This window comes from Pinus tabuliformis, chromosome 9 (assembly GCF_031772625.1).
Source record: "Pinus tabuliformis cultivar Carrire ecotype Pingquan chromosome 9, CPIR1, whole genome shotgun sequence".
In the NCBI taxonomy this organism is placed as follows: Eukaryota; Viridiplantae; Streptophyta; class Pinopsida; order Pinales; family Pinaceae; genus Pinus; species Pinus tabuliformis.
Window position 1 is genome coordinate 1,717,698,908 of NC_142307.1, and position 26,186 is coordinate 1,717,725,093.

Consider the following 26,186-nt stretch of genomic DNA (forward strand, 5'->3'; position numbering starts at 1 on the left):
ACATGTGGTCTGGATGATTCCCTTGATCCCCACTCCATTCCATTATTATATCATTTTCCACATACCACATGTCACCTCCTTTAAAGGTTGTAATCACCTAATAGGGTCCTTGGTTAACCCCCTATTGAGCTTGGAAACACTTGTACATGCCAATGCCCACTATGGAAGGGCATGCCACTATGAAGTGCTCCATTGATCCCATGAATTGTAAGCTTTATTACTTGAGTATTCTAATTACTTATTGTATTGGAGGGCAAGGGAACACATTGGATCTTATGTAGGACTGCAAGTGGGTCTTCGTTTGGGGCTTGGTCTCCCTATACGAGGTCGTAGCCCTCTAGAGGGGCACAGACTTGTAGGGTCAACGTTGAGAGACATAGGCCTCCACGATAGCAGATATTACTTCATGGATCCCCAACACCGATCATTGATTGCTCGTGTTCCACCTTTTTGGATGAGGATGATGCACCTGGTCACCATGACCAGTTGACTCCACACTTGCACCATACAGTTAGCAGATGTTCCAGGGTCTAGAGGATGTCTCCCGCTACAGAGGGAGGGCTTACATCACCATCCTAGCCTTACAGATGGTCTATAGGCATTTTTTATGCACTTGGAGAGCCATGAGGATGTCCTTGTGCCCCCACACCAACTTGGGAGCACCATAGGTTCTTGCCTAGAAAACAAGGGGCCAACCCCTTGTCCACTATGTTGGGAGTCCATTTCTACATCATCGCACCCCTTGGACTTCATTAGGCCTCCTCAAAGGCCTAACGACTCACTTTATTGATCATTTGGCCCTCTTGAGAGGCTTATTCATGTATTATTGAGCTATTTGGTGGGCTTGCCACCAATAATATTGTTATTATGCACATTATTTTATTTTAGGGGCTCAATTTGGCCAATTTAGCTAAATCGAATTCATTAGAGTGTTTAAATAGAAGTGGGATGATTCATTTTGGTCATCATCACTTGGATTGGGTTATCTTCTCTTGTGAGATTTTCCCTATCCTTCTTGGAGGACGAGTTTGGATGAATGGATGAATTTTGATGTTTGGATCTCATTCATTTTGTCTTGGAGCTTCATTATTGGCATATGTTGATGATTGGATATACTCTTTCTTACATGTAAGTACTCTTTAAATGCTATACTTGTTATTTTCTTTTGTCACATGCATGTTGCTGGGATTTTTGCCATACTAGGCTGAAATTTACTGCGTTTCTAATGAGAAATTGTGGAAATTTGATCTTTTATTGCGTTGCATCATGTCAGGGGCCATGTATGAATGAGTCAATATTCCTAGAGATATTTTGTGTCAAAATATTATCTTGATAAGTCATCAAATATCACAAATCGAAGTATAAAGACCTTGAAGTAGATATTCTCATCCCCTAATGCCATGCGAAGTTGTTTCTAAGGCCTCCTTGACTAAATGAATCCATTGCAAATGTTAAAATCTCGTTAACTCCATCTCTCCCAAAGGACAAGGTACTAATCCTCCATAGGTGATTACTTAAAAGCACATTTTTCCTGACCTAGGTTGTCAATTTTCTCACGATCCACCCATCTAAAAAGTTCGATCCCTTGCCCACTACTGCGTTGTTATGTCTTCTTGAAGCCCTCCAAATTTGAAGCAATTTTGATGGTGGGATCTTAAGATATTTCAAACCCTAGCTTCGAGATTGATTCTTGCCCTTAGTTTCCCTTGGCTAGTGACCCCTTGGGATCATTGCATCAAAATTACCGAAAATTTCTCCTTTGATCCCTTTCTCCCCTTAAATTAGGTCAAGCACACCCCTGGTTTATCAATTCCATCCCATTGACCTAATTTTGGGTCCACTTGGTCCCGTGTGGTCTCACAACCTATTGAAGTTAATTTCACAAAGACCACTTGGAAACCAAGATTTCACAAGGATTTCTAAGACTGGGTATCTTCCTTACAAGTCTAATCCTTAAACCCTAGCCGTTGAAACCCCTTTTCCCTTCCCAAGGAGCCTTATACCTTGCTTCTCAAGCAAGCAAACCATACAATTGAGTCTCTCTTGTGAATAGGCCTCAGGAATCACTCCTCATCCTCTCATTGGCTTATTCATCTAGTGATTCCCTTTATACTAGGTCTCCTCCCATCGGTGAAAGTTCGAAAAGAGCAGGGAACCTTAGCTGAGGCAACAGTGGATTATCACTCCATTGTTTCCCTTGACCTAGCAGGTGACCTTTTAGGATCCTCTCCAAGGACCCCTCCTAGCTTGAGTGGTTACAATACCTATTATATTTGCTTGAACTAGTTATGATATATTTCAAATGATGCATCCATAGTGGAAAAGTTAGTTCAAACCCACACGTTTGATTTCTAAAAAAGTTACTGCTATATGATACCTCTTTCCATCTTCTACGCAGATGGGATGGTTTTAATTCACCTCACCTTGCATTTAATATCTAAACTATGCAAGGGTACTGTTGTCCTTTTTTGCAAAATACAAGAGAAGTTCACCAGATATTCCAAATGCACCATGAAATTGTGTTTTTGACTCTTCCATTCTATGTGAGATTCTACTGTCACTACTAAGGTCATCGAGAATGCAGTTTGAGAGTTTTGTGATTGTTCTATATCAAATTTGGCATTAGTGGCGCCACTGAGATATGCTTTTGTCATCTTCATTGTCAAAAATATTTTCTATCTAATCGTCTCCATCATGAAAACCTTTGATCTATAATTGAGCTACTGAGTCGATTTCAAATTATAGTGCATCATTAACAAAATGTTTGGGGTGTACAAGAATTTAGAGTTGTTCACATTGACTGTAAAATGCAAAGCCGTATTTGTTACTTTATCACCTCCCATTTTATTTATGGAAGAATTGTTTTATGAGTGCAGTCCTATGAATAACTTCAATAAAACATCTCTACATGTTTGTTGTCATCTTTTATAGTCGGAGAAACATATTTGGCACTATCAAACTGAAGATGTCACTTATTCAAAATCTTTGAAAAACAAGGCAATGAACCTTGATGTAATCTCAAACTTTCTTCAAGTATTCATTCAAACATGGCACATATTAGTTTTTGTAGCATTGGACAGGAACACAAAATCTCCAGAACCTAGAAAACGTTTCAGGGGAAAACACCTAGAGATGGCTCAATTAAGTTAATCGAACAATAATTAAGTATTTCCTAAGTCTAACTTAGGACAAGTGATTAATTAACAACAATTAATTGGGAAATGTGAGAATTATCTAGAAACTCACATGGATCGAGTTAGAGGTGATCTTACTTGTTGATGGGGATCTAATCATGGCTGTTGGTTCACCAACGAGAGATTATAAGAGAAACTCGATGGGGATGGAGAAGACACATTTGGGGGGTCGAGTTCCTTGGCAGATCAAGCTATCCAGCAGTAGCAGTTGTGCAGGGAAAAAGATTTCGAGCCAGAAGTGATGCAGAGACAGAGAGGGAGCAAAGATAGTAATTGCAGAGGAGTTTCCGGTTCCGAAGAGGCAACAACAATGAGGCCGGGCTATTCCACTAGAGGTTGCATAGAGACTACACATACAACTTCAGTGTGGTAGTTCAATTTTGTTGAGCAGGGGGTTGATTCAGTAGCCAGAGTTTGGGATAATTTTTCAGAGGGCTGGAGGATCGCTTCCAGTAGCAACAGTAGGAGGAACGACTTGATCAGAGGTAGACTTAGGTTGTGTGTGTGAGGGTCTGTGCAAGCACTGTGGAGGGGCTTGCACTAGTACTTGCGTTAGGGTTCTTGGAGGGCCAGTTTTCTGAAGTAGGTTGTACTGAGACTGCTTGTGGAGAAGGGTAAAAATTCCCTTAATAATTTTGGCTAGATTATTTGGTAAGGATAGCCAGTTTGTCATGCAGATTTGTACACAGAAATTTCAATGTTGCATAATAATAATAGAACCCTCATCTGGTGCACCGGTTTTCCCACTTTGAGTTTTTTTGAGGACGTTTGTCCAAAAATAATTGTCAAATTTATTGTGTGTGTGCTTTATATTTCTCGGTTCCAATATTTTATTTTCTGCAATGTTTTTATGATGAAAATTGTAGTTGTGATTTTATTTGTTGTTTTCCATAGCAATTAAATTGCACTTAATATTAATCAGTTAGAAGAATAATTTCTAGTTGCTGCAATAGACTTGAAAATTTTACATGTTATCAGAGCAGTGTTGAAGACAGATCAAAAGCTTAGAAGCGAGGAGGAAATTGGTGAAGGTTCAAAGAGAGTTTTGCAACACAATTTCTAAGTCTACGCAGAGGGCCAACCTGGCAATTCGCATCCCTGGGCAGTGGGTTCGATTTCCAGTTGTAGGAGAAAGGAAAGTTTGAACAAGCCAATAGCAATTCCAGCTTGCATTGGTGTTGCTGAGAAGTAGTTCTGGTGAGCAGATCAGAGAATTCGTTGAGCATATAAGGATGTAGTTTGTTTGCAACACGTTTTGCAATAGATGATCAAAGCCAAGTGGAAGAGAAATAACACACATTGAGGGATTTTTCTCAGAGGGTTTCTAGATCCAGTGCCAGGAAGAAATCCGTGATTTCCAGTTGCAGGTGGTAGTGATAACTAGCAGAACTGCGCATTCCAAGAAGGTGTGCGAGTAGTAGAGCAAGCAGACAAGCTGGAAAATGAGGAGATTCTTGTTTATTTCCAGTTGTGAGTTTAGAAAATGGCCTCAACAAGACTTCGAGATCAGGATAGGCTAGATGGAGCCTCAAATTATTGTATTTGGAAAGCCGAAATGTCTTTCTGGCTAGATGAGCATGGTCTGAAGACGTATGTAGAGAGTGTTGTAGCCGTACTTACAAACCCGCAATAGTTAGCGAATTACATAAGGAGATGGCCAAGGCAAAGCGGTTGATCCTTGATGGTGTTCGAGATCATATAGTCTCACAGCGGCCAAGAATACAGCCAAAGAAATGTGGGATGCAATTGCTACACTTTTCTAGAATCCTTCCGAGAATAGGAAGATGTTCTTGAAGGAGAAATTGAGGCTCACCAAGATGCATAAGGGTGAAGGAGTTACTCCTTATCTCACTAGGATTCAGAGTGTCTGGGACAAACTTGCTGCAGTTGGAGAAGCACCTCAAGAGAGTTAGTTGGTGCGTACAACTCTCAATGGTTTCACCCTGGAATGGGTCACTTTCGTTCAAGGCATCACTGGATGAGACAACCCATCTGGTTGGGATTGATTGTGGGCATATTTCACACAAGAGGAGATGAGGCTTTCTCTAGTTGAGAGAAACATCAACGACAATAGTAACAAAGGACCGAAGGATGTGAAGGAAGAGGAGAATGTTGCCCTTGCATCAAAGGGGAAGGCGAAGAGAGGTCCCAGTCAGGGACAAAGCTCACAGGGAGGAGAAAAGAAGGAGGATCTGTTGAAGATCAAATGCTTTAGATGTTGTGAGTTTGGTCACTACAATACCCAGTGTCCGAAGAGAAAGTTGAACAAGAAGGAGAAGCAGGAGTAGGCAACAACTTTGACGAAGATAGATAATTTGTCTTCCAGGTTGGAGGATGAATTTGCATTGTATGCAACTATACCTCCAAGAGAGAGGTGGGGAGACATTGAGCTCTACTTCCCAGAGTTGCAGAGATTTGGGCAAGGTCCAAGGAAGACTGCATCAGACATGTGTTTCTTCTTGGATCATTACCCTTGGTACAGGGGCCCATGGTATTCAGTAGCAAATAGGTCAATGTTCAGGATGGCATAGTGAAATCTTGAGGGATAGTTGCAGTACTAGTTGCAGTCAGATGTTGAGGGGCGCAGAGCAGTTGCAACGCAGACAATTACTTAGTGGACAATGCAGAGGCTAGTAGCAGTCAGAGACTTAGGAGATAGATGCAAGGCCAATACAAAGACACAGTTGATTCAAAATATATTTCTCAGTTGCAAGAACAACAACAACATGAGATCAATTGCAACGTAGTGCAGAGTTGAACTTTTCTTTTCCATTTGCTAATGTGATATGAGTAATGTGAGATGGACTTTAAGGTAGATGGTCGTCTTGAGGTAACTGTGTGACCATCAGATTAGTTGGTGTTGGCAACTGGATTTTGACCTGAATGTTTATCTCCAAGTTTACAACTTAGACATGTAGATGCCTCTGTCCATGTCTTGCTAGAAATAAATATATCCGAGATATCACTCAAGTTTTGAGTACTTTATCTGCCTTTGGAATGAGGCTGGTGTGTTGGTGACTTCCAATGGCATTAACATTTATTCGTAGCGCTCATGTAATATTGAAGGATGCCTTCCATGTATCTTCTTTCTTTACTCGAAGCTGGTGATATTTTAACCTTACGGCAAACAGAGAAGAATTAGCTCCATCGAGCTGGTCAACTGAGTCATCAAGTCTAAGAATGGGGAACAGATTCTTTGTCATACTCTTGTTCTTGTTCCATACTCTAGCGGCTGTAGTCAATACAGATCCACTTCAACTAATCTTTCTTTGGTGCAAGGGCCACTGCTAATCTATGTGGGGATGTTGTAGGTAATTAGAGATATAAGACTTATAGGAGAATTGTGAATTGTAAACAGTTGCTGCTATATTACTGAGGCAAGGAAATCTTATTGGGGACCCAGGCGATGTTCAATGTTTTATTTTTGTAATTTTTTGGATAAGTTGGTGTAGTCCCATTGTTCCATGTCACAGGTTTTATGATATGCTGCCATTGATCTGTCTTTGCTTTTGCTAGTTGTATTGTTATTGTTAATGTAGATAAAATGTTTGCAGAAGTTCTGTCCTGAAAAGTCCCCGCTATGTCTTTCTGTTAGAACATACATATTTATTTTCAATATTGTTACATTTTGAATACATATTTATTTTCATTGTTATATTTTGAATCTTTGAGAATTTTACCTTGGAGCTAAAACCACTAACCTATGAAGGATTTCGATTCTTGCAGCCTCAGCATGGCACACTATTATCTATATTTGGATACTGATATGATGTTTCATGGTTTTGTTAAACTCATCACAAATTTCTGTTGTTTGAAGTCATTAACAGGATTTGTTTTGACTGTCCAATGTTCCAACATGTTAGTAGATTTTGTTTTTCAGTAGGTTATTATTTATTGGTAGGACTAATGTCGTTTAAGGAATTTTTATACGGAGTTGTCTTTAGTGTGACTTTTTGGACTTTCCGGTGCAGGAATCGGGCAGAAAAATTTGAGGTGAAATCTTGATTTGTGTTACTTAAACTGGTTTTTTGACTGTATGTATGGATTTAGCACTTCGATTGTGCAGGGTTACCCATTGAGCTTGTGATTTCAGTAAATTCCTGCCAGATTTTAGAGAAATCAAACCGGAAAAACCCACCTGAAAAGCTTCCAAAAAGTCTCACTAAAGACAACTCGTTTTTATACTACTTAATTGGATGTGTGAATGCTTACACTTTTTAAGAATTTCCAGGAGCTTAACAGGCAATGTGGGCTAGACAAAAGCTGTGATTTTGTCAAGGTAAATAAATATTCCCTTTGTCAAATATACACATTGCTATGCTTCTTATGTTTTCTAGTTGCCATTTCATGGTTGTTTAGAGCAATTTTAAAGTGTTTAATAGATGCGTCATCAGTGGTCATGTTTTCGAGGTTTTATGTTTATTTTCCATGTAATTTGCTACTGTTGTAATTGCTAAGAATATTGCATGAAATAATTTCTATAGGGAGACTTCATGAAGATGCCTTTCTCCAACGATACTTTTGATGCAGTTTATGCAATTGAGGCTACCTGTCATGCACCAGATGCAGTATGTATATGAAAGTTGTTACCTTGCATAACGCTGTTGCCATTGTTCTTTTGTGATGTCCTCCCATCAGATTCTGGTTGTAACATCCTGAAAATCAGATATGGCACTTTCAGAATCAGTTATTATGGAAAAGTCTAAGAAGAAGAAATATTCCATGTTTCGATTGGTGTTTCTGATTCTTACTAGCAAACTGTTTATAACTGTTTTGAGATAGGTTGGCTGCTACAAAGAGATAAAAAGAGTACTGAAACCTGGCCAACTGTTTGCGGCATATGAATGGTGCATGACTGACTCTTTTGACCCAAAGAATGAAGAACACCAGAAGATTAAGGTTTGAATAGTCCCAAATAAAGGTTATTCGAGATTGGTAAAGTAGGCATAAAGAAAAGTGTTGTAGGCTGTAGCATATAGGACTGGCAGAAAATAGTATTTCCATGTTGGCTTTCCTGCAGATGTCATGTATTTTATTTTCCATTGGGCATCGTATATAAACGACAGGCAGAAATTGAACTTGGAGATGGGCTTCCTGACATTCGAACTACAAACCAGTGTATTGAAGCTCTTAAATCTGCTGGATTTGAGGTAGGGCTCGTCTTATTTGTTTTTCCTATGGACAGTTAGCATAATTGGATTTCTTTAGGTCCAGTGCATTTCTGTAGAGGGCAAATCTTTATTTAAAAACCTTTTAGTTTCATTTTCAATTTTCCTTTTGTTTAATAATTCAGTTCTAGTACGCACTGCAATTTCAGTTATTCAATCAGGAACTCAAAATGTGGAAAGTTAATTAAAACAACAGGACACTTTTTAACTGTAATAATTTCGAAAAAAGGGAAGTATGCTCTGGTATATTGCTTGTATAATAAAAAGGTACTCTTTATAGACATGATATTTAAACATTTCTTGTAAGATGTTTCATATTGAAGAATGCATTGTTTCTGGAAGGTTCTTACAGAATGAACAACAAAATATGGAAATGCTTCTTAGCTGGTATTAATAATTTTGTATGAATCTTTCTATATCACTGAATATTTAATTATTTTTGTAGAGACAAATGCTCTTTAATATAAATCATTATGACCTCCTATCCAATTCTTATTTCTCTATATTGTTTTTTCATTTTGTAGACTTTCTCAAATGGTTCATCAATTTGATACTTATTGTGTAATTAAGACACTGAAACTGAAAAGATAAAAATGGATCACCATATAAGTTACGGTTCTTGGTAATTTATGGGGCGAATAATCCAAGCTGTGGTTTTGTAGGGGTGATTGTCAAGACTGATCCTAAAACCCATTGAGGAGGGCCAAAATAAAAATTAAAACTTCCCATTTAAGGCCTAAAAATGGACCTTTTGGGGACAAAAAAAGGCCACGCAGGGCAGAACCTTCCCATCCCCTACATTGGACGGATAACCTTTGCTACACAATGGAAAGGTTACAAGGGTTTGAGAAGTTTTCAGGTAAAAAGGATAATTTACAACTACAATTGATCTATACTGCATTCTGACACCTTGATTGAAGTAAGGATCTGTCCATAGTGCATTGATAACCTTCTCTTCCATGACCTTACTTCAAAGAGCTGTTTGAGGGGAATAAATAGAAGAAATTAAAGGATAACCTCCTTGCTATGGGAAAGGGATAACCCTTTCACTATGATCTAGGTGAGCTATGATGACCCACAACAATTGAGGGGAAAAAAGAGTACCTTGTGGCACTAGGGGGATATTACACACTAAAAGTTTTGAAATCAGTTATCATGGATAGAAATTGAAGTTTGTATGAGAGAGTTATGGTCTTTAGAATTTGATGTGTCTATTTGACCACTACAATAACCGCTATGATGCCATGTGGATGGCACATTAGATCTCATTAATCAAACACATGGAGCTACTCATATGTATACTTTCAAAAGGACTCTAGGGGGTCCAATATCCAAAATCCTTGTCCTAATTGATAAAAATCCCTAACAACTACTAAGAGATATTAAAAATGGAGTTGCAAGGGAGGAAAGGGGTTCCATTCCTATTTTAATGATTTTGTGTTCTGTAGTGTTAGACACCTAATCCTAAGGGATTGGGTGAAAATATGTAAATATGTAAATAGAGAAATTTAAATAGTTAGAATGGGAAAAGACCTTGGAATTGGAATCCCAAAGGTGACCAGTCTTCTTGTATATAATGATGTTCATATTAGTAGATATCATACAATTGGGAGTTATGTTCCTGGCCTGACAAAGTATCATGGCACAAATCCCAAATTTAAGCATTTTTCTGCCCCTGTTAATTTATCTCTGCCAGTCTTCTTGATACCTCTATCAATTCCCTGCCTTGGCAGAAACGCCTCTGCAAATCTGTCTGTCTTCTTGCGGTAACTGTGTGCTCATTCTCCTATTTGTGGGTCAATTCATTAATCCATCATCTTGCCTATAACACTTCTTTGCCAACATTTGAATTGTCTACTAATGTCTCCCCACCTGTTATTCTAATAAACCTTAGACCAACTTGTTTGTGTAATATCCCCAATTTTGATTTCATGCATTAGAGACAATTTTGGAGGATGGGAGAAATTTCCGACATTAGGGCTTAGGAGGAAAAAGAAAAATTACAGCTTTAGTGGAGAGTGTGGGCCACAAGGGGAGAAAATTCAACCCTAAGTGGCAATTCACACTAGTGAGAATAGAGATAGAGAAAGGAAGGGGTGTGAATTAGTGGAAGGTGGGGACCGCCAAGGGAGAGAGGACCAACAATTATAAAGAGAGCTTGGAGGCCTACAATTGGTATCTTTGATCATTTGACAATTTAAAATTAGTTCTCTTGAGCTGCTTAGCCAAGACATCTGTGTTGTTCAACACAAGGAATTTCCAAGCGAGAATTCCACCCTCATTTCGGAGAACTTCGAGTGTCTCCCTAGTGTGGTAATTTGGGGAGCTCACCCTAGAGTTTCCATTGGGCATAATTGCAGGTTACTTCATTTAGTACGTGTTCCTTCCAGGGTGTAGAGGTGGCTCAAATTGGTTGTGGGGAGATTAGTTACGGAGGAGAAAAACACCAAAGGATGTCTTGTGGGGAGATTAGTTACGGAGCAAATGAGCAGATTTCTTGTCTGGGCACAAAGGGTTTTGTGGCAGTTTGCTAGAGTAGAATCCGTGCTAGGTGGAAGAGAAAGTGCACACACAGAGGGAGTTTTCCTCAGAGGGCTTTTAGTTTCAATCTTTAAGGAAATCCATAATTTCCAATCGCTGGTTGCAGTAGTAGCAAGCTGATCTACGCATTCCAGGAAAGAGTGCAAGTAGCAGTTTTAGCAGCTGAGTAGGAACGAGGAATTCTTGTTTATTTTTCCAGCTTTTTAGTTTCGCAGATTTTGCAACTTTGTAGAGATGACCATATGAGATTCCCAGAAGAGGCTGTATGAATTAGCCAAAATGCAGATCTGGGTAGCAGATCAACTTCCAGTTACTAGGGACAGGTGCCAGCTGAAGTGTGAGCTATCTAGTGTGAGTTGCAAAGTGAAGAAGGGTCCCAATCAAGGACTAGTCTCAAAAGGAGATAGTGGGGCACCAAATCTAGGTGGAGGAGTACAAGAATCGAGTGTGCCAGATGGGTAGGGTCCAATCCAACGTAGTTGCAACCAGGAGATCAGTCAGATCAGTTCTAGTTTGTTGTAGTGGGACCATCACCTTTGCTACAGGGTCCCGCAATACCTGAGTAGCAGGTTTAGTGTCAACAGACGTAGCTAGTCATTCAGATGACAACTACAAATCTAGTTGTAGTCAGTACACACGAGACAGTTGTAGAGCTAGATGTAGTGACATAAGTAGTGAGAATTGCCCAGTTGTAGGATGCAGGTGTAGTTCCAACCAGTAGAGATTCCCAATGCAGAGCTACGCAGTCCATATTCCAGTACAGGAGGACAATGCGAGTTGCTAGGAGGCAACAAAGAGATTTTCTATAGGGAGATCAAGATTCAGAGGAAGTCTAGTTTCAGATGGGGCGACCTTATGGAAGCTAGTACTTAGGGTCTGGGGAGATCAGACTCATTATTGTAGTAGTTGCAACAATAGTGCATAAGCATCAGCTGAGCAATAGAAACAATAGTATGAGTAGATTAGATTTTGCCATGTTTGTAGCCATACCTCCAAGAGAGAGGTGGGGCTGCTTGAGATTGCAGAGATTAGGCAGGGTCCACTAAGGAGTCCACCTCATGGATCATCACCTGGCTACAATGGCCCATGGTATTTAGTAGCAGGATGGATCAGTGTCAGAGATGCAGTCAAATTCCAGAATGACAGTTGTAGACTAGTAGCAGTGAGGTGTTGAGGAGCACAATGCATTGTTGGTAGCCGTGTAGAGTGGCACAGTGCAGAGTAAGCAACAACGCAAATTATTCAGTGACAGTGCAGAGGCTAGTAGTAGTCAAGACTTGTGAGACATATGCATCATACTGAACACAATTGATTCAATATTTAGTATGCTTCTCAGTTGCATTGGTTGTAGTTGTAGCAACAACAGATGAGAGGGAGTTGCAGTGTAGATGCAGAGTTGGAAACAGTATAGCAGTGTCAGCAATAGCACAAATGCAACATCAAAATTGTGTAGTGGTTGATGGACATTGGATGAGGGAATAGCACAATGACTAAGGGAACAATGCAGTGACAAAGGTAACAACACAATGGCTGAGGAAGCAACACTGTGACTCAGGGAGCAACACTGTGACTGAGGGAGCAGCGCCGTCATTTCCAACAGTGTTTCTTGTCAAACATCAGTAGCGTGACAAAGGATGATACAAAGACAAGGTGTTGTGGTAGGGTGTGCAACACTAGAACAGAGTCCTCGCTAAGAGGGAGTGTTAGTTTTTGTAGCATCGGATGTGTTCTAGTCACGAAACTTGGTGGGGAGGCTAGAATACATGAGATGTCTATAACCTAGAAATCATTTCTAGATATTCCACCTATAAATGATTTAATTAGATTATTAACTTATTTTTTAATGTTTCCTAAGTCTAAACTTAGGAAAACTGGTTAATTAATCAAAATTAAATAAGTCAGTGTGAGAATTCTTTAGAAACTCAAATGGATCAACTCTGATATGATCTTGGCCCTTGATTAAGTTTTAATCTCGGCCGTTGGTGCTCCAACAGAAGATTATAAGAAAAAGTCGATGGACACTTGGAGAATACACTTGAGACACTTGTGAAGTTTGGTTTCCTTGGCAGTTCGATTTCCAGAGAGTAGCAACAGTTGTCGGAAAGCTAGAGAAGGAAGCAAAGACATTGAGGGGAAAAGACAGTGAAGCTGGAGGAAGATTTTCCAGATCCAACAAGTGCATTTGTAATGTGGCCGAGATTTCTCTAGGATGTTGCACAGTCCCAATGCAAAAGCTTCAGTGGACAATTCTATTTGCTGAGGAAGGAAGATGTTTCAGTCCCAAAGGCTGAGCAGAGGTTCCAGAGTGCCGGAGAAGTGTTTTCCTAGTCAGTAACAAGCAGGATGACTTGATTAGTAGATGATCCGGGTAGCATGTGTGGTAGGAAGTCTCAGGTTGACACAGAGCTTGCACAGACCCAATTAGACGACTTGCTTTTCAAAGGCAGTCCAGTGATGGAATTGCCCAGAGTGAGGGTAATTTGCCTTAGAATATTTTTGCTAGTACTTTTCTCTGCAAGATTGCCAGTTTTGGCATTCGGATTATACTCAGATAATTTTACCATTGCATAATAATATAAAACCCTCAGTTGTTGCACCAATTTTCTCAAGTTGGTTTTTTCCAAGGACATTTGTCCAACAATAATTGTGTCGTATTTTTATGTGTGTGTGCTAGATTTTCTTAGATTCTAGCGCTATTTTCTTCCACAGTTTATTTGTGAAAATCACACTGTGAATTATTTGACATTTGTCGTTGAGACAACAAATAAATTTTTAAATAAATTAACAACTAGAAAAATAATTTCCTGTTGCTGTGATAGATGAAATTTTCACATGAACAAGAGGTCAAAATTCGGTCAAGCCTCAGTCAAACAATCCCTACCATTCTCGGACAAAGGAGAGAGAGTTGACATGCGGTCAATGGTCCAGAACAAAGGTAAAATCTCAGTCCAATCAAGTCAATGAACCTCTTGCAATCTTTGGCCTCTAAGCACAATCAAACTCTTAGTCAGACAGATACAAAAAGTCAACGCAGGTCAAACCAAGTCAAAACAGATAGAAAGATGCTGGTCAATGCTGGCCAATCATCCTTCATTGACTCCTTCGCACATGTGTATTAGCCTCTGCAATTTTCAGATGAATGTATGTGATGAGATGATGCCAAAATGAGCTCCAACTAAGTCATATATATGTGTGTGTTTGTGGAGGTGCCTTTTCACATATTTGAGTTGACTTGTCCTTTATGAGGCCGACGTGGTTAAAGTAAAAAATGTGATTTGTCTCCATTATTTTCCAATGAAAAGATCGACCATAGCTAGCCAAATTTTCAACATTAGTGAGTTGGTTGTTGATGAGCTATATATGATATATTCATGAGTTGTTAGCCTGCCGTGCCCTAAAGAATCAAGGATTTACTCAAGGTACCAACCTTCGAATTAGGGGAAGCAATTGAGTGGTTTATCCCTGGATATATTCGTTGAAAAAAATTCTGCACAGTGTTTAGAAAGCAAGTACATAGAGTTTAAGCTTGATTTCTCTTTCTTGATAATCACTTGTGAATGTTAAATATCTTTTATTATTTCTTATGTGTTCTTCATCAAGCAATTATACAAATGTTCAGTCTTTCAAGAAAAACAAAGAGACAAGAGACACGAAAATTAGGCTCCAAGCCTGGTAAAAACCCCACAATGGGGAAAACCCAACAATCCTTCTCTTGTAGAATAAGATCAAAATGAGATATCCAAGACCAAGGCCAAGTTTGCCACTGAGATTCTAAATCAAACCTGTGAAAATTCACTTGAAATGCAACAATTGGAATTAATTCTCCTAATTGTATTAACAATTTTTTAATTTTCGGATTAATACCGAATTAATCACATTGCAATTTCTTCAGCAAATAAAATAAACATTGTGGAAATAAAAATGTTGGAAACTGATAAATGCTAGCATGCACACATAAAATATGACAATTATTTGGACAATTATTCCTAGAAAAACCCAATGTGGGAAACCCAACAGCTGAGGGTTTTATTATTATGCAACAATGGAATTCCGAGTATAGTAAAATGATAAGAAGCTAGCGTTTTCTATCTAAGAGAAATACTGACAAAATTTACTAAGGGAAATTACCCTCCTCTCTAAGCAATCCTGACACCTGACTCCCTTTGAAAGTGTTAAAATTGGAAAATAGGGCCAAACTCCATGTGGGCCATCTTATTTATGGCAGCTAATATTTTTCTTGGATTCCTCTTATCGAGAGGTGTAGGATTGATCTAAAGATCATTCGATTCTGATAAGTATTCATGGAGATATGAATTTTTTGTGTTATGGGACAATTCGTCAAGTTTGGCCAGCAACCAAACTGCCCCCACTTATGCTCCACGTTTTAGTATAAATACAATTGCCTTGCAAGTCATTTGTACGCACAACTCTCTTGAGATTTCTTCTTCTCCACTTGTTTTGGGTTTTAGTGGAAAGAAGAAGAATCTCTAAGGGAAAAACGCAGGTCTAGAAGGAGACCCTATATGCAGCAAAAGAAGGATGCCCTTGCCGCTGTCATAATGAAGCCTAGCCACAGGTCTTGTTAAGGTTTGGCCGTAGTTCAAAGGGAGATCTAACACAGTGAAGGAGGCCTAACAGCTGACCCTAAACGCAATCTTATCATACCCTGGATGCCCTAATCTATACGCTATTTTGGAAGGGTTTGAGAGAATCCTTAGACGCAACAAAAGGGATACCCTAACCGCAATAAAGAGGCTCCCATACGCTGCCCTAACCTGGCTGTCTAAAGGATGCCTAGTCGTAGTCCAAGCAGGGAGATCTAAGACCTATACACGCTGCCCTAATGCGCAGTCCTATCCTGCCCTAGACGCAAGTCCCTCATGCCTTAGCCGCAGGTCTTTCACCGTAGATAGAGACTCTTTCTCTGTCCTTAAAGAGAAGGCTCCTCAATGCAACAAGGAGGCCTCCATATGCTGTCCCCATTACGTTGGCCACAGGTCATGAAGAGAGCAACCTAATCCGCAATCTTCTAGGTTCCTCATCCGTTGTCATAATATCCACTGCAGTGAGATCTATACGCTGGCCTAATGATAGGAAATACTCAGTCACCCAAACGTTGTCCTTAACACTATGGTCGCAGTCAAGGAGGATGCATATGCTGCCTTCTATATGCTACTTGTATGCTGCCCTAAGTCACTGCAATGGAAACCTAGCAGCAATGTCAAAAGACTGTTGGATTATGTATGGTAGCAGCTGTCTCTATATTGAGGGAGAAGCTGTATGTTTGAACTTGAACTATAGCCTAGTTGCTTTGCTAGGTTGCAAGCCATAGCAAGCAACTAAGGCTGGTATATGCAGCATAATAATGGTGCAGTACGATGCACAGTGAGTACAACAACATAATTGTTGATTTGGGGTAGCATCGGATGTGCTCCAGCCACGAAATGTGGTGGAGAGGCTAAGGCGCATGAGATCTCCAATACCCAGAAAGGGTTTGGGCAAATTCTAAACAGTTTGGGAGATATTAAAATAATTAATATTTTTAATGGAGTCCCTAAGTCTAAACTTAGGGAAATTAAAATATTAATGTGAATTAATATAAAACTGTGTTAGAATGGTCCAAAAGTCATGGATCAAGCCAGATCTAATCTTAGCCGTTGATTAGGGACTTAATCTCGGCCGTTAATTTGTCAACGAGAAAAGTATAAGAGGAGGCTTGAGGGTCACTTGGAGAACACACCAAGAGATCAAGATTTCGACTTTCTGGGGCTAGGTTTGCTGAGAAAGTTGAGAGTGATCTGGAGTTGCAGCTGAGGGGCAGTGAATACAAAAGCAGAGAGGCATAGATAGTGCCAACGCAACAGCCGAGAAAGCTGATGCAGAGGGCAGACATCAGAACTGCCGGGAACAACTAGAACTACTGGGAACTGCCGGAACAGCCGAGAAAGCTGACGCAGAGGGTAGAAGTCGGAACTGCCGAGAACAACTGGAACTGTCAGAACGACCGGGAAAACTGACGTAGAGGGCAGACGCCAGAACTGCCGGGAACAGGCAGAACCGCTGGAACTGCCGAGATTTTTCTTTGTTGGGTGAGCCAGATTTGGCACCCAGATTGTATTCTGAAACTGCTTAATAAATCAAACCCTCAGATAGCTGCACTGGTTTTCCCGCATTGGGTTTCTCCAGGGACATTAGTCCAAAAATAACAGTGTCATTTGTGTGCTTGTTTTTGTTTACTTCAGTTGATGATCTGTAATGTGTTGAGCATGTACTTGTGTTTATTTTCAGTATTTTCATGGTAAATAACTTGTTAATTAATCAGAACAAGTAGGAAGGAATAAATCAGAAAGCACATGGAGGGCTTCTAACTGTTAGACTTAGAAACTTCAACATGGTATCAAAGCGTGGTTGCAGATCATAGGAGAACTAAGGACATTAGCCGAGTAGAGTAGCAGCACTAGAAAACAACTGTCTCGAGTGATAGAAGCTATTCGTAGTAGCAAAACAACAAGGAAGGAGTGATGCATTGCTTGTGTCATCAAGTTCGGGCCAAGAAGAGGCTGCGCAGAGATTGAGGGAGGCAAAGGCAGGGTCACGCGGAACCATGCAGAGGCCAAGAGGGCTGACGCAATTGGCTTAGGGAGCTAGTTTGCTGTGTTGGGACTGCGCAGAGCCTAGGAGCTCTCATCTTCAGGTTGCTGGGGTTTAGGAGGCTGTGGATAAGTTGGAGAGTGGAGCTGGTGCGGTACTATTGTCAGAACAATACCTAACAGGGCAAGGCCAAGGAGGAGGGAGTTGCTACCAAGTGGTTTTAGCCGAGAAATCCGGATCAGTGGTGCGGTTGCATAGACGATCACAGTAGGGGGCATCTCGACATTAGCAGAAGGATTTCCAAGAGGGAAATCGATGCTCAGAGGGAGTCACAGAGTAAGAGACCAAGACAGACTGGACAGAGCCTCAAACTTCGTAGTCTGGAAGGCCAAAATCTTATACGTACTTGACAGAAATCGTGTCAAGCACTTCGCCTTGAAGACGATAGCGGTCCCAGTTGACCCAACTGACAATGACAGGGATGAGGAAGCAATGGCGAGGGCCAAGAGTGTCATTCTTGATAGGGTTAGGATCATATAGTACCACATATTGTTGAGAAGAATACGGCATGGGAGATATGGAAGGCCCTGACCAAGTTGTATCAGCGTACTTCCGTGCAGAGGAAGATGCTCCTAGAAAATCAGCTGCGGTCATACCAGCTGCGGAAGGGAGAACAAATAAACACCTTCCTCGGTCGATTGAAGGAGATTCGAGATCAAATGACTTCCATAGGGGCCACACCAGATCCAGAGTTGATGGTGAGAACAACCTTGAATGCAGTCTCAGAAGACTGGGAGGTGTTTGTCCAAAGCATACTGGGCAGGGCGACCCTTCTAGATTGGGAGGAAATGTGGGTGGCTCTTCGCCAAGAAGAGATCAGGAGGGTGACCAAGATGAGAAGCAACAACAAGGGGATCAGAATCAAGAAGGAGGAGGAGGTGGATGCTGCCCTAGCATCTGAGGGTAACCAAGAAAAGCGGAAGAAGAAGGACCTCTCCAAGGTCAAATGCTTCCATTGTGGGGAGCTGGGTCATTATGCGACCCAGTGTCCGAGGAAGAAGAGCAAGGGAGAGGCTTCCAAGACCAAGGCAGCACCAGCAAGGGCAGAGAAGGAAGTGGAGACAAACGATGATTGTGCCATGAGTACACACACACCACTTGAGCGAAAGTGGGGAGACATCGAGCTGTAGTCAAGAGGACTACAGAAGATGAGGGGCAGGATCCTCGAGGTACCCAACCTCTTGGATTATACCTGGCTACAAGAGCCTCGAAGAGGAGTAGCAGGACTGGTGGATGTTGGTAGAGACGGATGAGGATGGAGCGACTGAGAGAGGTATAGTGCAAGATTCCCAAGACAACGCGAGGCTAGCAGGTTGTAACAGTGCGAGAGACACAGAAATGTTGCACCAGTGTAGGATGGCACAGAGAGGTGTGCAACAATGATAGATGCAGGGAGTTGTTGCAGCAGCGCAGAGGTCAGAGAGGGAGCACTTCTCAGCGACAAAGGGAGCTTCAGCATCGGGAGTGTCTCTAGCCTGATAGAGATGTCAGAGTTGGGAGATTAGTTACTTCTCAATAATTGAGTTGGAGTGCAACAGTTAGCAGTTGCGGTGCTATGGGCAACACAATGCAGCATGATGAGAGGGGATGTAGTGTAGACGCAGTAGTGGCAGTGGCAAGGCCATGGGCAACAAGCACGAATGTAGAGGGAGCTGTCGTACAGATGCAAAAGTGGCAGTGGCAGAGCCATGGGTGGCAGTATGAGATGCAACAATTTAGATGATGGGCAACAGGCCTAGCATTAGTGAACGATGCCGGATGATCAGAGCAATACTCAGTAAGGAGTATTGCTAGAGCATAGTCCTCGCTAAGAGGGAGTGTTGATTTGGGGTAGCATCGGATGTGCTCTAGCCACGAAATTTGGTGGAGAGGCTAAGGCACATGAGATCTCCAATACCCAGAAAGGGTTTGGGCATATTCTAAACAGTTTGGGAGATATGAAAATAATTAATATTTTTAATGGAGTTATTAATGTGAATTAATATAAAACTGTGTTAGAATGGTCCAAAAGTCATGGATCAAGCCAGATCTAATCTTAGCCATTGATTAGGGACTTAATCTCGGCCATTGATTTGTTAACGAGAAAAGTATAAGAGGAGGTTTGAGGGTCACTTGGAGAACACACCAAGAGATCAAGATTTAGACTTTTTGGGGCTGGGTTTGCTGGGAAAGTTGAGAGAGTGATCTGGAGTTGTAGCTGAGGGGCAGTGAATACAGAAGCAAAGAGGCAGAGATAGTGCCAGGAGGATCAGCGCAGCAGTTGAGAAAGTTGACGCAGAGGGCAGAAGCTAGAACTGTCGGGAACAACTGGAACTGCTGGAATAGTTGGGAAAGCTGAGGCTGAGGGCAGAAGTTGGAACTGCCGAGAACTGCTGGAAACTGCCAAAACAGCCGGGAAAGCTGACGCAGAGGGCAAAAGCCGAAATTGCCGGAATAGCCGGGAAAGTTGACGCAGAGGCCAGAAGTCGGAACTCTCGGAAATAGTCGGAACTGCCAGGAAAGCTGACGTAGAGGGTAGAAGTCGAAACTATTGGGAACATCCAGAACTGCTGGGAATTGTCGAGATTTTTCTCTATTAGGTGAGCCGGATTTGGCACCTAGATTGTATTCTAAAACTGCTTAGTAAATCAAACCCTCAGATTGCTGCACCGGTTTTCCCACATTGGGTTTTTCCGGGGACATTAGTCCAAAAATAACGGTGTCATTTGTGTGCTTGTTTCTGTTTCCTTTAGTTGATGATTTGTAATGTGTTGAGCATGTACTTGTGTCTATTTTCAGTATTTACATGGTAAATAACTTGCTAATTAATCAGAACAAGTAGGAAGGAATAAATCAGAAAGTAAATGGAAGGTTTCTAACTATTAGACTTAGAAACTTCAACAATAATGATGTGATAGGTGGCAGCGTGATGAAGACAACATGGTACAATATGGTGCAATAATGGTACAACATGGTGATGATGGGCATATAGCAGCAACAAGAATGTATTGCAACAACATGATGATGAGGTATTGCAGCGTGCATTTGGGTGCGACATAATGCAATGAAGAGATCAACATAGTGCAACATGAGGAGATGCAGTATAGTGATGGGTACAACCATGATTAGTGAAGCATGATGAGATACAACATAGTGATGATGGGTGCAGCATGGTGTAGCATAGTGAGGTGCAGCATGATGATGAGGTGCAACACAATGATAGGTGCAACATGGTGATGGAGTCACATTGGAGAATCAGTTGAAGCAACTTGTCTTCAACTGAGTTCAACTACCTCATGTATCATCTTTTTAGAGATGGTCTATGCTCTTATTTAGATAAGTCAAAGTGTTGACTTCTGTGGTATATGTACTATCTCTCTCTCTCTACTGAACTATTGAAGAACATATAAGAAGAATTGATCAAGGGTTTCCCGACATTGGGGTTTGTCCCTGGCTAGCCCCACATCCTGTGTCCTCTTGTCTTGGCTTGTCTTCTACGATTTATGTTTATGTTCTATCTGCACTTTACTATTATGTTGATGTGATTGCTAATCTGGAAAAGATATTGAGCTAACTGTGAAAATTGAAATAAATTGCTCTAAGCATAGAACATACCTAAAATTAACATGGGATCAGAGCTGAGGTGAAGACAAAGCCCAAGCAAGAGTGAAAGAGCAATCATCGAAGACAGTTTGAAAGGACAAAAAGGCTCAATGGGTTCTTCATCCCTCTTCAAATTTATCAAGGGTGAAGTCAAAGTAGAGAATAATATCCGAGTGGCACAGCGGAAGCTTCTAATGGCTTACCTAAAGATCACTTCAATGAGGAGTCCGGATCTAAGGATAGAAGGAAAGGCAGATGCCTTGCTTGCAATAAGTTCGACCATTATGCGAAGGTGTGTCCGAATGGTCGGGACACATCACTTGATGATAACAATCATTCTAGGGACATCTTCAATGATTGGAGGAATGACAAATAATGCAGGACATCAAGGAAATGGCCGAATCTTCAAAGAAAGCAAGGAACCCCAGGTATGAAGAATCAAATGTTGTTATATTGGTCCTCTCCTCCAGACTCTTTAGGAAACTGTAGTGCTTTAAGGCACTTCATCGGATAGAAGGGTGCTCTCTCAAGTTTGGTAGGGATGGAAACAATCATGGGATTATACTTGGAGTCAATGCTATCTATCTCGGGAAGGGTGTAGGGAATGTTACCCCTCAATTGAATGAGGGTAACTCGATTCATTTTCAAGAATCTCTTTATGTACGTGATTGCAAGAAGAACCTGGTGTCCATTTCGGTAATGGAAGTCAAAAGTTTCAAGGTGACATTCATCGATGGAAAGGTATGTGTTTTGGAATTTTCAAAGATGTTTTTATTCAGGGTTGGCAATTTGTATCAAGTTGCAGGAAGTCCATTGGGGACCATGTCAGTTGATACATCTCACCTATAGCACTGAAGGTATGCTTATTTTGGGGCCCTACGCGTTGTGAGTCAGATGGTGACTGGGATGCCTAAATTCAAGAAGAGCATGAAGGTACATGTCCGAGATTGACCGAAGGAAAATCTTACAAGGGGACCATTCCCCTCATGTAGCAGGTCCACAGGTTTGGAACAACCCGAGGGGTTTGAAATTCATGATCAGGAATCTCATGTATGTAGGTGGAAGAAAGCCCTCTATGGCTTAAAGAAAAACACCTCGGGCTTGAGATGAGAGGATTGATAGCTGTCTGATGAAGCTGAGATTCACTAGTAGTGAAGTCAATCCAAACCTTTGCTTGAAGGTTGTGGATGATAGACCTCTCATACTGGCACCTTCTGAGGACGACCTCTTTCTAACAGGTGCAAATCCTCTCATTTGCAAAAGTAAGAGGGAGTTGTATTCCGGATTTGGAATGGTGAACTGCAAACCCGTGACTACCTCGATGGAGCTCAACTTTCAAAAGTTATGTGGTAGGGATGCCAGACTTGATTTGGGAAATGCCTCTAAGTTTCATAAACTCATTCTAGCATTGTTGTCCTTGGTGAATTTCCGTCTGGATATATGTTTTGCAGTTAGCATGTTGAACTCATATATGGTTGAGCCTCACTAGATTGGTGCCAAGAATCTTCTGAGATATCTTCAGGGCACAATATCTCATGGATCGAGATACACTGCGGAAATGTGAAGCTGCATGATTATTCGAATACTGATTGGGCAGGCAGTGTGGAGGATCGCAAGAGCACTTTTGAGTGCTGGTTCTTTTTGGGTTCTGCTACGATATCCTGGATGAGCAGGAAGCAGAAGACGATTACTTCAAGCACAACTGAGACCGAATACATAGCTACGAGTATGACCTCGTGTGAAGCTGCTTGGTTGGGGAAGCTCTTCAGTGAGCTGTTTGTACACATGATGGATACCACCATGATCTTCTTTTTCAACCAGAGGTGGATTCGATTATTGAGGAATCCCATATTCTATGATCGCTCCAAGCATATAGACATCAGGTACCACTTTATTTGGGATATGGTACATCGATGAGCAAGAAGGCTCCATCGCATTAGGACTGATGTGCAGGTCACTGACATTCCGTCGAAGCCCTTGGGAAAGGTCAAATTTGTGACTTTCCGAGAACGACTAGGAGTCGTGGAGAGACTCTCTCTTAAGGGTCCTGTATGATATGGACATTGAGCTCTCGGAGCTCCAAGGGGCTTGGGGGTACATCGTGGAGCGATGAGCAACCATATGGTGAGTGGTCCAGCCTTCCCCTAATGGTTTGCTATGTAGGCAGGATGAGTGGTTCATCCCTCTCCTGCCGAGACACAATCATAGGGTGAGTGGTTTAGCCTTCGCCTAGTGATTTGTTGTGTACAGGGTCAGTGGTTCAGCCTTCGCCTAGTGATTTGTTGTGTACAAGGTGAGTGGTTCAACATTCCCCTGGGATACCCCTTGCGACATGTAGGCAGGATGAGTGGTTCATCCTTCTCCTGCTGAGACATCCTACCCATTAGTCTCAGACTCATGGGAAGTACCTCTCATCTGGCCAATGAGCAGGGAAATGAGGATAGGGACCATAGTAGTACCAATGGACGCATTGTGTTACTACCGTACTCCCTATGCTAGGATGATATTGATCTGGGATTAATGAATTTGACTTCGAGTCAGTATGAGTGGTTTGAGACACTCTCTTTTGAAATTGATCTGGGATCAATGAAACTGACTTCGGGTCAATATGAGTGGTTTGCGACACACTCTTTTGATATTGATTTGGGATCAATGAAACTCACTTTGGGTCAGTATGAGTGGTTTGAGAGACTCTCTTTTGATATTGATCTAGGATCAATGAAACTGACTTTGGGTCAGTATGAGTGATTTGAGACTCGTGATATTGATCTGGGATCAATGAAACTAACTTCGAGTTAGTAAGAGTGATATAACTCACTCTCTTTTGGAACTGCTCTGGGATAAGTAAGAGTGGTATGACACACTCTCTTCATATGGGACTGACTTCGGGTCATTAGAGAATGGTATGAGATATTCTCGATCAATTCTTCTTGTTCATGGTTCAACAAAGCAGAGTAAAGCAGTGCAGGGCACTGATGGCAGAGATAGTACAGTCTGGCAGATGGATCAGTGAATGGAGTTCTCCCTAGTTAAGAGGGAGTTTTAAAATTGGCAATTAGGGCCAAACTCCATGTGGGTCATCTTATTTATGGCTGCTGATATTTTTCTTGGATTCCTCTCATTGAGAGGTGTAGGATTGATCTTAAGATCATTTGATTCTGATAAGTATTCATGGAGATATGAATTTATTTGTGTTATGGGACAATTCGTCAAGGTTGGCCAGCAGCTAAACCGCCCCCATTTGTGCTCCACGTTTTAGTATAAATACAAGTGCCTTGCAAGTCATTTGTACACACAACTCTCTTGAGATTTCTTCTTCTCCACTTGTTTTGGGTTTTAGTGGAAAGAAGAATCTCTAAGGGAAAAACACAGGTCTAGAAGGAGACCCTATACGCAGCAAAAGAAGGATGCCCTAGCCGCTGTCATAATGAAGCCTAGCTGTAGGTCTTGTGAAGGTTTGGCCGCAGTTCAAAGGGAGATCTAGCACGGTGAAGGAGGCCTAACAGCTGACCCTAAACGCAGTCTTATCATACCCTAGATGCCCTAATCTATACGCTGTTTTGGAAGGGTTTGAGACAACCCTTAGACGCAACAAAAGGGATACCCTAACCGCAGTAAAGAGGTTCCCATACGCTGCCCTAACTTGGATGTCTAAAGGATGCCTAGGCGAAGTCCAAGCAGGGAGATCTAAGACCTATACACGCTGCCCTAATGCATAGTCCTATCCTGCCTAGTCGCAGGGCCCTCATGCCTTAGCCACAGGTCTTTCACCATAGATAGAGACTCTTTCTCTGTCCTTAAAGAAGGCTCCTCAACACAGCTATGAGGCCTCCATATGCTGTCCCCATTAATGTAGTTAGTTTAATTTAATTAGGTAGTAGTTTAGGTAGTTTAATTTAGTTTATTAACTATATTTAGTAAAAAAATTATGAATCTAAATTAAATTAATAGATTAAAATTATTAAATTAATTAATCTAAATAAATTAAATTAATTTGCAGATTCAAAAGCCTACAAATATCAAACATCATGGACCTGGCTATATTTCTTGGGATTTTCCTCTTCTTGGTCCCTTTTATGGTTATTATGGCGCTGGAGAGTAGGAAACGGAGGGGCCAAAATGAAGAGGGGGATGAAGAAGCTGGAGAAAGTGGATTTGATGAAAACCCCAGTGAGGAGGAGCTGGAGGAGGGTGGACATGACTCTCATAAAACTAAACAAGACCAAACCCCATTGTGGAAATATGTTAACAGGCCTGAAGCAGGGAAAGGGGGTGGAACCACTAAATTTCATTGCCCCCATTGCAACAATGATTACACAGGTTCATACACCCGTGCCAGAAAACACCTCTGCGGGAAAAGGCCATGGGATGGAGACAAACAAATAGGAATCAAAACTTGTCCAGCGGTGTCAGCAACGGATAGTGCCAAATACATAAGGGAAGAGGAGGAAGCCCAATACAAATCAAAAAAATCAAGGGTTTCTTTGAACCAAGCTCACAATCACAAGCACAAAGAACTCCTTCAGCATCCTCCCAAGGCAGTGGATATGGAGGCACAGGGTCATCAGGTTTAAGGCGTAGAACCATATCAGATTTCCTTGATGAGGGGTGTAGGAATGATGTGGATTCTAAGGTTTACAGGTTTCTCTATGCATGTGGGATACCATTCAATGTTCTTCGCTCACGTTATTGGCACGAAATGGTTTTTGCCATAAATGATGCCCTTAAAGGATACAAGAGCCCTGGGTATGACAAGGCAAGAACCGTTGGACTTGATCATGAAAAAGCAAAAATATCACATTCTTTGAATAGAATGACAAGTTCTTGGGCTGACCATGGGGTGTCCATTGTATCTGATGGATGGACAAATGTAAAAGGCAAGCCATTGATAAGTGTTCTTGCTGTGTCTGTTAGTGGTGCCATCTTTCTAACTGCACATGATTACTCAGACAAGTTCAGGATCGACATCAACATTGCAGAAGCACTACTTGAAACAATTGACCGTATTGGGCCATACAATGTCACCCAAGTCATCACTGATAATGCTCCT

The 26,186-nt window shown here is 41.4% G+C and overlaps 1 protein-coding gene across 1 annotated transcript in view; it reads left to right on the plus strand.

The window, feature by feature from the left end:
* Window positions 1–26,186, plus strand: part of LOC149155569 (cycloartenol-C-24-methyltransferase-like) — a 173,924-nt gene that overhangs the window by 92,493 nt on the left and 55,245 nt on the right. Inside the window, exons 8-11 of the mRNA XM_089440675.1 lie at window positions 7,426–7,473; window positions 7,679–7,762; window positions 7,977–8,093; window positions 8,261–8,344. Of these exons, the coding sequence (XP_089296801.1) occupies window positions 7,426–7,473; window positions 7,679–7,762; window positions 7,977–8,093; window positions 8,261–8,344 (333 nt within the window). The remainder of the gene's footprint in view (window positions 1–7,425; window positions 7,474–7,678; window positions 7,763–7,976; window positions 8,094–8,260; window positions 8,345–26,186) is intronic.